Here is a 10,276-nt window from a genome sequence, read left to right as displayed (position 1 = left end):
GGCTAATTTAGTCTTCTATTTTCTCTTGTTAGCCTAATAAAATACATGAACTCAATTGACCAATTTGAAAATACATAGACTAATAAATTGGCCAAATTGAATATATAATTACTAAATCGGCCCAAATAAGTAAAACACAGGAACAGTTTTGACCTTAACTTAAAGGCTTTAAGCAAAAAATAAAAAATAAAAACCTTTAAAATCAGTTTCAGTTCCAATTTAAAAGTATAAATTGGCTAATTAAAATAGTTCGAGTCTCAAGTTTTCAATATATATATATATATATATATATATATATATATATTTATCGGGGCCAAATTGACAGTAAGTATGAAGTTTAAGTTGAGGGAGCAAATTGGCAGATTGGTGAAACTGAAATTAGAAGAAGCGGATAACGCATTCTTCTGTTTTTAGGTGCCAAAGATAAAAAACTGAAAATAATTTGAGGAACTGGAATGAATTCGTCACTAGTGTTTCGTCGCTTCTGGTGCTTCAATGCCGCAACTTCATCTTCTTCTACTCTATGCTTCGCTTCCAACAAGAAGCCCGTCGTCTTCTTAGGCTCTCCTCAGGTCTCTTCTCTCTCTCTACGTAAATACATATGTGTACATTTGTCCTCATGATGACATAAAATGCTAACTTTTCTGAAGGTATCTGCAACTGTTCTTGATGCCCTTCTCAATGCATCCACTGCTCCGGACTCTTTGTTTGAGGTATTTGAAACAAATTTTCCTTTGGGTCGAGCTATATGCCCCCTTTATTCTCAGCTTAAAATGGGTTTTCTTTCTATTTCTTGAGTCAAATCTTTCGACTTTTTATTTTTTGTTATGTTATAAGTAACCGCATATCATCTAACTCTCATGTTTGGTCTTTAAGGGACTAAGATTTGTTGTCCTTGTAAACTGATTTTAACTGAGGTTTCTAATAAATTGCAGCTTGGTTGGCATGAAAAAATGGGCTTGGGATGCACTTATGGTGGCTTCATCTTAGGATGCCACTAGTATTTCTCATTTTGATGATTTTAGTGTTTGTCTTATCGGTTTGTATACAATTTAGAAGATGTGACTTGCCCTTTTAGTACATTATGCTGAAGGAGCCGTCATATTGGATGTTTAAAAATCGTAAATGGAGTAAGTTTTAATCATTTGGCTGTGTTGCAGTTATCCCGTTTCATTGTGTTGCTAGGTCGTAAGGCATAGCTACGGGATCGATTGGTTCAGTTTTATGTCAAAACTTGTTAAAATTTTTGCATATTGTGTACAGATTTACTAATATTGCAATCCTTGAAGGAATGATCTTTCGTACACACAAATAAAAAATAAAAAATCTCAGTAGGGACTCATCTTGCCCAGTAAAAAAGATGATACTATTTAGATTGTGCAGAAACACTGAGTAATTGCTTGCAGTATGAATGATGAATTTGTTGTGATGTAGGTTGCAGCAATTGTTACTCAGCCGCCATCCAGAAAGTCTAGGGGGAAAAAGTTGATGCCTTCTCCTTTAGCACAGCATGCTCTTGACAGAGGCTTCCCTTCCAACCTTATTTTTACTCCTGAACGGGCTGGAGAGGTAGTTTTCTATCATAATTTGGTAGGAAATGATTTCCCTACTTATTCTTTCCGAGTAATCAATGTAGTCACTAGTGATGTAGTCAGGAAAACCCTTGACTTAACTGTAGGAATCTTCTATATTGGGGTGGTATTCCTGATGTGGAGCTGCAACTTTTGCAATTCTAATGCTGAAGATCGTAGCTTCACAATTGTTACCATAAGCAATAACCTAATACTGCTTCTTTTTGCGCTGGAACAATTTCAAAAGGTTTCCATGCATTCCCATTGTTTCTAAAAGTTTCTTTCATAGAATTTAGATGAAAAGGGTTCATTTTTATTTGCTGTTTGTGCAGGATGTGTTCTTATCCAACTTAAGAGATTTGCAGCCAGAACTTTGCATTACTGCTGCATATGGGAATATTTTACCTAGCAAGTTTCTAAATATCCCGACATCGGGTTAGTTGAATCAACTTTCCTGAAAGTTTTGGTCTCTGCTACATATTAATTTCCATTAACATAAATGGGCCGTGCTTATTTGTTAAACTAATATATTTGTGTGTAACCAATTTATATTTGAATTCTGCGTTTGACTTTTGAAATTATGGTTATCATCTGGGCATGCTTACCTGGAATGGGAACCATTTACATTCCTCCTCATTCCAACATTTATTTAGAGTAAAAGAATCAGGAGAAATGTGGGGTCCATCGATCCCACATAAAATCAGGACACCCATTTCGGGGTTTTCAGACTTGGGAATGGGATGAACTGACCAGGAAAGAACAAATGTTCTTATGATACAGCAGTTGGACCTGTCATTTTAATAATACCAAAAACATCATTATTAATCCATAACCAAATACATGTTAGCAACGGGAAACAATTGCATCATGCATTTCATAGTCCTGTTTCAATAGCACCAGGAATTTCTATTTCTATGTTTGTAGAAAAATACTTTCAAAAAGTAATTATAAATATATAAAATTAGTTTGTAGAAAAAACATTCTTGTAATAGTTATAGAATATTTTGGATAGTAAGTTTTTCATTTTAAATATAGCAGTAATAAACAGTGGAAAAAAACTTTCTTTGAAAGGTATTGTGGTAGCCTAATTATAATCAAATTTTCTTTTGGCCTTTGAAATATTTTTAGTAGTTGACAAAAAGTATAAGTTATTTTGTCCAATGGCATTTTCGTAATCAAACTGGGTTTATTTCGGTGCAGAAATTAATGTAGTTGATTTCTGCAGTGTATTCATTTAGTGACTAAGCCTAATTAGATGTTCATTTTAGTCTACCATATTGATATTTTCCTTTAATATGACATCTTTGATTTAAAATGTGAACTGACTAGTTGCATATCTTGAGTGAACATAAATGACTTGACAGTAAAGTTGAGAGATATTTGCTATCTTGAAACTTGATCTGGTGCTAGCATTATTTCTCAATCCAAAGTGACAATTGTCTCAGGCACGGTCAATATACACCCAAGTCTTCTGCCATTATATCGTGGTGCTGCACCCGTTCAAAGAGCCTTGCAGGTTTCTTTGTTTCGATGTTCCTTATCTCGTATGTTAAAAATATTTGCATTTTCTTTTATAGTCACTTTGTAAATTTCAGAATAAGAAGTATGTCTGCATGTTTGAATTTCTGAATCAGGACGGTGTTAAAGAAACAGGAGTATCCTTAGCATTCACTGTCCGTGCACTGGATGCTGGACCTGTCATTGCCTGTGAAAGAATGGAAATTGAAGATCAAATTAAGGTATGAATGATTCTAAATTTTTAGGATCAATCTAATCTGTGTTATTTGTTGGTCTGATTTGGTAATGATTTTTCTGGATCAAGTAGTAAGTTGGTAACTGACAGCCCTTGAGGGGCAAGATTTGCTTACACACGATGGTTTCTCTATACATGCTATGATATATCTTAGTGCGTACAAGTTAATTGCAATTCCTAGTCAAAAAGAAGGAGAGAAAAGATTAATCTTCGTCTGTTTGATGTTATGTTTTTGGGTTCATCTGACCTGTGTTATTTAGGTGTCCGAGTCTAATGATTTGTCTGGATCAAGTAGTAGCTGACATGCCTTAAGGTGCAAGATCCATGATACATGGTTTCTGTGTACATCATGTTGTGATATATTTTGGTGCCTACAAGTTAGTTGCACTTCCCAGCCAAAAAGGAGGGAAAAGGTTGATCTTCATGAATGCAATGTGCAGACATGCACACTCGCGTACACACATAGCTGCAATCGTAACAGTGAGAATTTAGGAAATTTGGTTTATGGAGAAGGAAAATTTATATAGGGGCTAAAGTGAACATCTAACTAGGCTTAGACAGCATCACTGAATCCTAGAGAGAAGCATATGCTTGCGGGAAATTTCTGTAAGTATATTCATCTCAAAATAAAGGTTCATGAGCATTATATAGAGTTCTACTAGGCTGGCTACTAAATGTAATTCATGAATCCCAACTATAAAATGATACATACATGGCACCAACAATTATTAGGAACTACAAAAATGCAATTTGTAGAAGCAAAACCTAAGAAAAACCCTAGGTAACAGTACTAAAGGGCATGAAATCTTTCATTTATGTCATGATTCAATTGATGATTTTTATCATCTATGATTGAAGTGCTATCTGAAAGGGGTCCACCTTTCCGTTTGACAAGATACTTTTGGTGACCCTCTCCTCTAGTTGAGATAATCTGATCACCCACACCTGAATTTTCTTATTCAGTTGTGGGGAGATGGAAGATGAGCTTTTGAACATTTGGTCATGCCTCCTTTGGTAAAGGAACTAAGTCAATGGGCTTCCGAGGGAGTAATGCACTATCTCAAAGGTGTTGTAACCTTTTGACCTATTCCCTGGCCACATATGAATATGCAGGCGTCATGTCTTTCGGTATCATCAAGGAGCGAAGAGCACATGGACTAAAATTGGTATAAATCAATGCTTGATCAGCAGCTCATCTACTAGACCATTAAACTCCGCATGTTTCACTTGGATTTATACAATCTTCTTTAACCTTTGGAAGTTGTGGTCTTGTACAAAGTTGATGACATGCTCTGATATAATGCACTAGAGGAAGTTAATTGGGTAGTTCTTGAGGATTCACATAGGAGAAGTCCCCCTGCAGCTTACTAACTTCTTTCGACAGTGGGGAAGCAGCAGTGGCTGATTTCTTGACTTATTTCATTATATAAAATTATAACTCCAATTCCCTTGCTTTCCAATTGGAGCCTCTTCTTGGTAAGAATGGAGGGAATTCTTCATGATTTTCTTCACCTTATTATATTATGCATTTCAGCATCACTCGTTGGCTTTAGCACGATGCTTTTGATATATATATATATATATATCTATATATATTTTGCCTTTGGGTGTGGGGAATTGGTAGGGCTCCGTTCCTTTGGGTGTGGAGGGTTGGGAGGGGTTTGTTCCTTTATAGTCCTGCTTGGCTTTTGTGAGTGGCAGTACTGCTACTCTGAAATGCACTCTGTCTTGGATCTGAACCTTTTCAATTGTTCCTGATTTTCAATATAATTTTAGGGTTGCTGCCAGTTCAGAAACATTTTCTTAATAATATTTATTCTGGTTTGCATGCAGGCACCGGAGCTACTTGATTTGCTATTTTATGAAGGTGTGCTTTGTTTTTCATAAGAAACTTATCTTTTAGTTTATAACGTATTTCTACTATAGTTTAATATTGAGTCTAGCGGGCTAGTGCTTTTGTAATCAGTGGCAGATTACAATTATTCTATTGTGCAAATGGTATCATCTATTAGAGAACTTTCTAAATAACGTTTCTTCTGGGTCTTTCTTTTGGTGCATAATCCTAGTGTCTGTTCTCTGGTTTCAAGTTGGTTTATTATTTGTTTCTAGGTTCCCGTATGGTTCTAATTTGAGCCCCAATATTTGTTTCAAATTTTGGGGCCCCAATTGAATTATTGTGACCGTCCTCTTTCTAAGAAGATTTCCATTCGTTTATTCTTTTTCATTATTAAGTTCCAATGAAGTTTTCAAGTGTCCATACAAAAGGTGTCTTACTAAAATGAAATAGACTTAATTTATGGATACCTCCTTTGCTTTGCAAGGCATCCAGCCATTGTCCTGTGCAACTGTCCTGATCAAAAGACAGCCATGACTTAAGTTGTGGTGTTAGTCTTTGGCATTTATTGTTTCTCATGTATCATTTTGCTGAGGATATTCAATGAGCAAGTCACTTTTGTGCTACATGGTTTTAGTCTCTATGCCAGTAAAGTCAATATTACCAATTTTGTGCATCTTTTGGTTCAGCTACATTTCAATGACGTAACCTACTCTTTTATTATGCAGGATCTAAACTATTGATTCGTGAGCTTCCTTCTATATTTGATGGATCGGCTAAAGTGAAAGCACAGCCCCAGGATGACTCCAAAGCTACCTTAGCTCCCAAGGTACACCATGCAGTTGAAATGACTAGTATGTTTCTGGATAATCAATATTTGACCAATTATTCTGCTGCAGCAGACTGTGGCCCAATATGCTTTCTATGCTCACAGGTTATTTTAAGTTTAAGTTCATTTTTTGTTTTACATAGATTGCTTCTGAGGAGTCGTGGCTATCTTTTGATGAGGAAGCTCCAGTCCTACATAATAAGGTATGCTCTCTTCTTTTCCTTAAATTGGACTACAGAGTCATGACATGCAACCTCTTTAGGTTCGTGCATTTGCAGGGTGGCCTGGAACTCGAGCTAAAGTTGTAATTGTTGACAACAAAAGTGGTCAAGACAAAATCACGGAGCTTAAAATTATCACCACGAAAGTTTGCAGCCGTAGCAATATTCAGGTCAATCAACCAGATGAGATCACTTTTATAAAGCCTGCACTAGTATTTCCATGTGGAGGGGGCACAGCCCTTGAGGTGCGTTCTGTCAATGTTTGTTATCGTCTAGTATTTCTGCTAGCTTGGAGGTCAAAATGCAGACGATGTGCTCTTGCATTTTTATTTGCTGAACTGATTTCTCTTTGAGCTATATATTTGTTGTCCAAGGTTTTATATTCCAACACCGTCTTCAAGTGTTTTTCCTTTTTTTTTTAAAAAAAAAAAATCTTCTACCATTGAATTATGGGATCTATAATCAAACTGAAAAGAGTACTGCTAACCTCACTATATTAACCAAATTTTGTTTACAAATCTGGGCCCACTTCGAACCTTTTTTATTTTTATTTTTATTTTTTTTATAAACTGATACGTGAACACCTCTTTCATTTCGGTGAGCCTAACATTATTGATCCAAAAATACATCTTCTGCATTTGTCTTCGTCTTCAACTAAAATACATATTGGAAAAGGCATATATACAATGATGAGCTTTTTTTTTATCAATTCTCAAGCAAAATGTGCACTGCATTGTGACCTGATAATTTTCGTGCATTGACAATTTATCTAGGTGTTGGAGATTCAGCTTCCAGGTAAGAAGGTAATGAGTGCAGCTGCCTTCTGGAATGGTGTACGTGGTCAAAAGCTGAAGATATTAAGTGCTGCTTATGAAAACGATCATTTACATTAGTTTTCAATTTTGAGCTAATTCATCCAGTAATATTGTGTCATTATCGGTAATTTAATTCTTTTGATTAATTTTATTGGAAATACATGTAACATAATATGTTATCTACTGAAATTCTTTCCTGTATTTGTCTCTAAGTTAATTTCATTGGAAATGTATGTAATTCTTCTCAGTTATGGTGATTTTATTTTTAGCAAATGGCAAAGATAAGGAGCCTTTCATCTTTACTTGTAAATCAAAGGTTGATGCATACAAAAATACAAGTTTCAGCACACATGTCAAACTTTTCTCTGTGTACGAAACCAAGTATTTTTCTAGATATAAAACTGATCAAATGTAACATCTACATCTTTCTCTAACTTGGGAAGCAACCATTTAGAGGCAACAATGTACATGATGGAAAAGTAGTCCAGCCCTTCAAAATCAGGTATCCTTTTACTCCCACCATACTTTCTTTCTCTGGGGGCTCCTCTATCCCGACCTTCCATTATTCTGATCCAAGAATGACCCTAACATTTTGTATGTCCACTTGCTCATCTTTGTTGTGGATTTGGCCCTTTTGACCGCTGGCTAATCTGATGAAGGGACCGAGGATTTTTAGTAAGAGGAGCACGCGAGTCGCTCTGTCTCACTTCCTCTTGTACATCCACCGCTCATCTGCAACCACTGATGGTTTGAAAGTCTTACTTCTCCGAGATTCAGCCCTTCAGTTGAACACATTACTTTGGCCGGAACTTCCTTACACAACGTACACGATATATTACATGTCATGTTTTAACTAGATTGTTTAGTCACTCAGTCATGCTATGTAACACGAACAGCCTTCATGCGTCTCTTTAAGTAATCAAAATTATCACTAGCTTAGCTTGGCAGCCCGTGGCCATATTGTTATTTCTAAATAAAATTTGAACGACACAATCCTCACATTCATGCTTTCAAAATAATGGACATTTCCATTGTCCAAATCCCCAAAATATAAAATGCCTGTACGCTTTTTCTTAAATGTGATTTTTATCCAAGCAATTTCTAGAGTACATTTGCTGCTAGTCCTTTGGATGAGTACAAATGCATGTCTCACAAATGATATTTCGAACATTTTTAAATTTGTAAAAAGAGAAAACAAATCTTTCAACTCATCTTCGTTTTCCCTATAATTCTGGATAGATTGTACCAATGGAACCCATTATTGCGGGCTCTTCTCTTATAAATAATTTAAAGCAAAGCCACAGTCATTGAACAGAATAAATTAATGCAAAGCATACATAAAAGTACTTTACAAAAATTTCCGATTAAAAGTACACATCTTCTCAAAGCCTCTTCAAAGAGTGTTTTCAAAATGCCAAAAGCACTTTCTGATAACCAAAAACGTTTAATAAAAACAATTTTTCAGACAGCAGAATGCTTCTCCAGAATGTGACTATATAAATACAAACTCCCACAGCATATCAATCATATCTCTCTCTCTCTCTCTCTGTGACTATATAAATACAAACTCCCACAGCATATCAATCATATATCTCTCTCTCTCTCTCTCTCTCTCTCTCTCTCTCTCTCTCTCTCTCTCTCTCTCTCTGTGCTTTCTCCTACAGAGAAGAAAAAATGGGTGCTCTTGATTATCTTTCCAACTTTTGCACTGTCACCAGCACAAGGAGCAAGCGCAAAGCAATGCAGGTACTCATTATTTTTATCACCCACCAAGCCCCTTAATTAGTGTCTTTTTTATTTTTTCTATTTTGAAGAATATCTTTAAGATATCTGGGTTTTGTTTTTCATTCTCTCTCAGACAGTTGAGATCAAAGTCAAAATGGATTGTGATGGCTGTGAAAGAAGAGTCAAGAATGCTGTTACCTCCATGAAAGGTTCCATCCTTTTTTCATATCAAAGCTTACTTTTGTACTTGTAGTTGCAGTTTTGAGGCATGTCCACAGAAGCAATCAGAAGAACAAATGCATGTTGAAGAAAAAAAAAAAAAAAAAAAAAACCATATCTGAGGTTGAAGTCTCTGAAATGGTGAAACTGAGCATGTCAAATTTCATGCTTACAATACATGGAGAAGTCGGAGGTGGGTTTAATTGAAATTAAGAAATAAAAAGAAAACACAAGAGTTCGTTTGAGTTTCTTTTTTTTTCCTTAAATAAATAAAGAATTAAATATCATTGAAAGGTCTACCCGGAACATATAAAAATTTCTCAACAATTAATTATTATGTGTTCAACAAATTGTCCTAGGAAATATTAATGATCAAGCTCATTATCAAATTGCACGTTAGTCTTCCTTTTTTCAAAACTCTTATGCCTTTTATAAAAAGATTTAAGTGCAACTTTGCTTTGATCTTATATTCTTACAGAAATGTTTTATTAAATTAATTCGATTGTTCATTGTCTATGCTATATAAAGTAAAATATGTAGCTGTAAAATCATACAGGTGCACCAAAAATTCTCCTATGAGGACGTCCAGATATTATTATTGTGCGAACACCGTATATTTTGTATTACCCATTCATGCTTTCCTCTCTATTTACTATGACGTTTGCACAGTAATAACGAGCGGACATCCGGATGAGAGAATAACTACAGCTGCACAATTAATAATTAATAGGGTTTTATTTTATCTGTTGTGTATAATATTATTTAGGTGTAAAAGCTGTGGAGGTGAACCGAAAACAAAGCCGGGTGATTGTGAGTGGGTATGTTGAACCAAACAAGGTGTTGAAGAGGGTAAAAAGTACAGGCAAGAGAGCTGAGTTTTGGCCGTACATTCCTCAACATCTGGTACACTATCCGTACGCCTCTGGAGTTTATGACAGAAGGGCACCAAATGGGTACGTCAGAAATGTGGTTCAAGCTTTTCCGGCCTCCATGAATGGCCCTGAGGAGAACATGGTCTCTCTCTTCAGTGATGATAACGTCAATGCTTGTTCCATAATGTAGTAAGCCCTAATAATAATTCATTCACGCAAGAACTGCATAATCAAGCACTTCGAAAACTCTAGTTTTAATTAGTTTGTACAATTAGCAATGGAATTTTCTATGTGTAATTGTCGCGTGTCGTTATCGATAATCTACGTATTATAATATGAGTGAACCACTAGTTCATACTATATATATAAGTGGCTTGTAACAAAGCGTGACAGTGTGTCCTGATACTAAACAATAATTTCTACTTTTACAATATTAT

General features: G+C 35.5%; 2 protein-coding genes across 3 annotated transcripts; both read left to right on the top strand.

The window, feature by feature from the left end:
- The first annotated feature begins 336 nt into the window (after positions 1 to 336).
- Positions 337 to 7,270, top strand: LOC117622288 (methionyl-tRNA formyltransferase). Of its 2 annotated transcripts, XM_034352916.1 has the most exons (11): positions 337 to 572; positions 651 to 713; positions 1,435 to 1,569; positions 1,904 to 2,006; positions 3,017 to 3,087; positions 3,206 to 3,310; positions 5,158 to 5,191; positions 5,887 to 5,987; positions 6,131 to 6,190; positions 6,250 to 6,453; positions 6,982 to 7,270. In XM_034352916.1, exons 1-11 carry the CDS (start codon positions 456 to 458, stop codon positions 7,099 to 7,101), a joined length of 1,113 nt encoding a protein of 370 aa, XP_034208807.1. In that variant the 5' UTR covers positions 337 to 455; the 3' UTR covers positions 7,102 to 7,270. The 2 variants fall into 2 exon arrangements, with proteins under 2 accessions (XP_034208807.1, XP_034208808.1); XM_034352917.1 differs by lacking the exons at positions 337 to 572; positions 651 to 713 and adding an exon at positions 1,679 to 1,818 and having other exon boundaries at positions 1,453 to 1,569.
- A 1,427-nt stretch (positions 7,271 to 8,697) lies between these two features.
- On the top strand, positions 8,698 to 10,029 carry LOC117622965 (heavy metal-associated isoprenylated plant protein 21). Its single transcript, XM_034353785.1, has 3 exons — positions 8,698 to 8,769; positions 8,882 to 8,957; positions 9,734 to 10,029. The coding sequence occupies exons 1-3, from the start codon at positions 8,698 to 8,700 to the stop codon at positions 10,027 to 10,029; spliced, it is 444 nt and encodes a 147-aa protein (XP_034209676.1).
- The last annotated feature ends 247 nt before the right edge of the window (positions 10,030 to 10,276 follow it).

This window comes from Prunus dulcis, chromosome 3 (assembly GCF_902201215.1).
Source record: "Prunus dulcis chromosome 3, ALMONDv2, whole genome shotgun sequence".
NCBI classification, from domain to species: Eukaryota; Viridiplantae; Streptophyta; class Magnoliopsida; order Rosales; family Rosaceae; genus Prunus; species Prunus dulcis.
Note: the sequence above shows the minus strand (reverse complement) of the source record. Positions and strands in the feature narration are given on the sequence as shown.

Coding starts and splice junctions, on each gene's coding strand:
- LOC117622288 (XM_034352916.1), top strand. CDS start 456: ATGAATTCGTCACTAGTGTTTCGTCGCTTCTGGTGCTTCAATGCCGCA. Junction 2,007..3,016: donor TCTAAATATCCCGACATCGG/GTTAGTTGAATC, acceptor CAATTGTCTCAG/GCACGGTCAATATACACCCA. Junction 3,088..3,205: donor CCGTTCAAAGAGCCTTGCAG/GTTTCTTTGTTT, acceptor TTTCTGAATCAG/GACGGTGTTAAAGAAACAGG.
- LOC117622965 (XM_034353785.1), top strand. CDS start 8,698: ATGGGTGCTCTTGATTATCTTTCCAACTTTTGCACTGTCACCAGCACA. Junction 8,770..8,881: donor GCAAGCGCAAAGCAATGCAG/GTACTCATTATT, acceptor ATTCTCTCTCAG/ACAGTTGAGATCAAAGTCAA. Junction 8,958..9,733: donor TGCTGTTACCTCCATGAAAG/GTTCCATCCTTT, acceptor AATATTATTTAG/GTGTAAAAGCTGTGGAGGTG.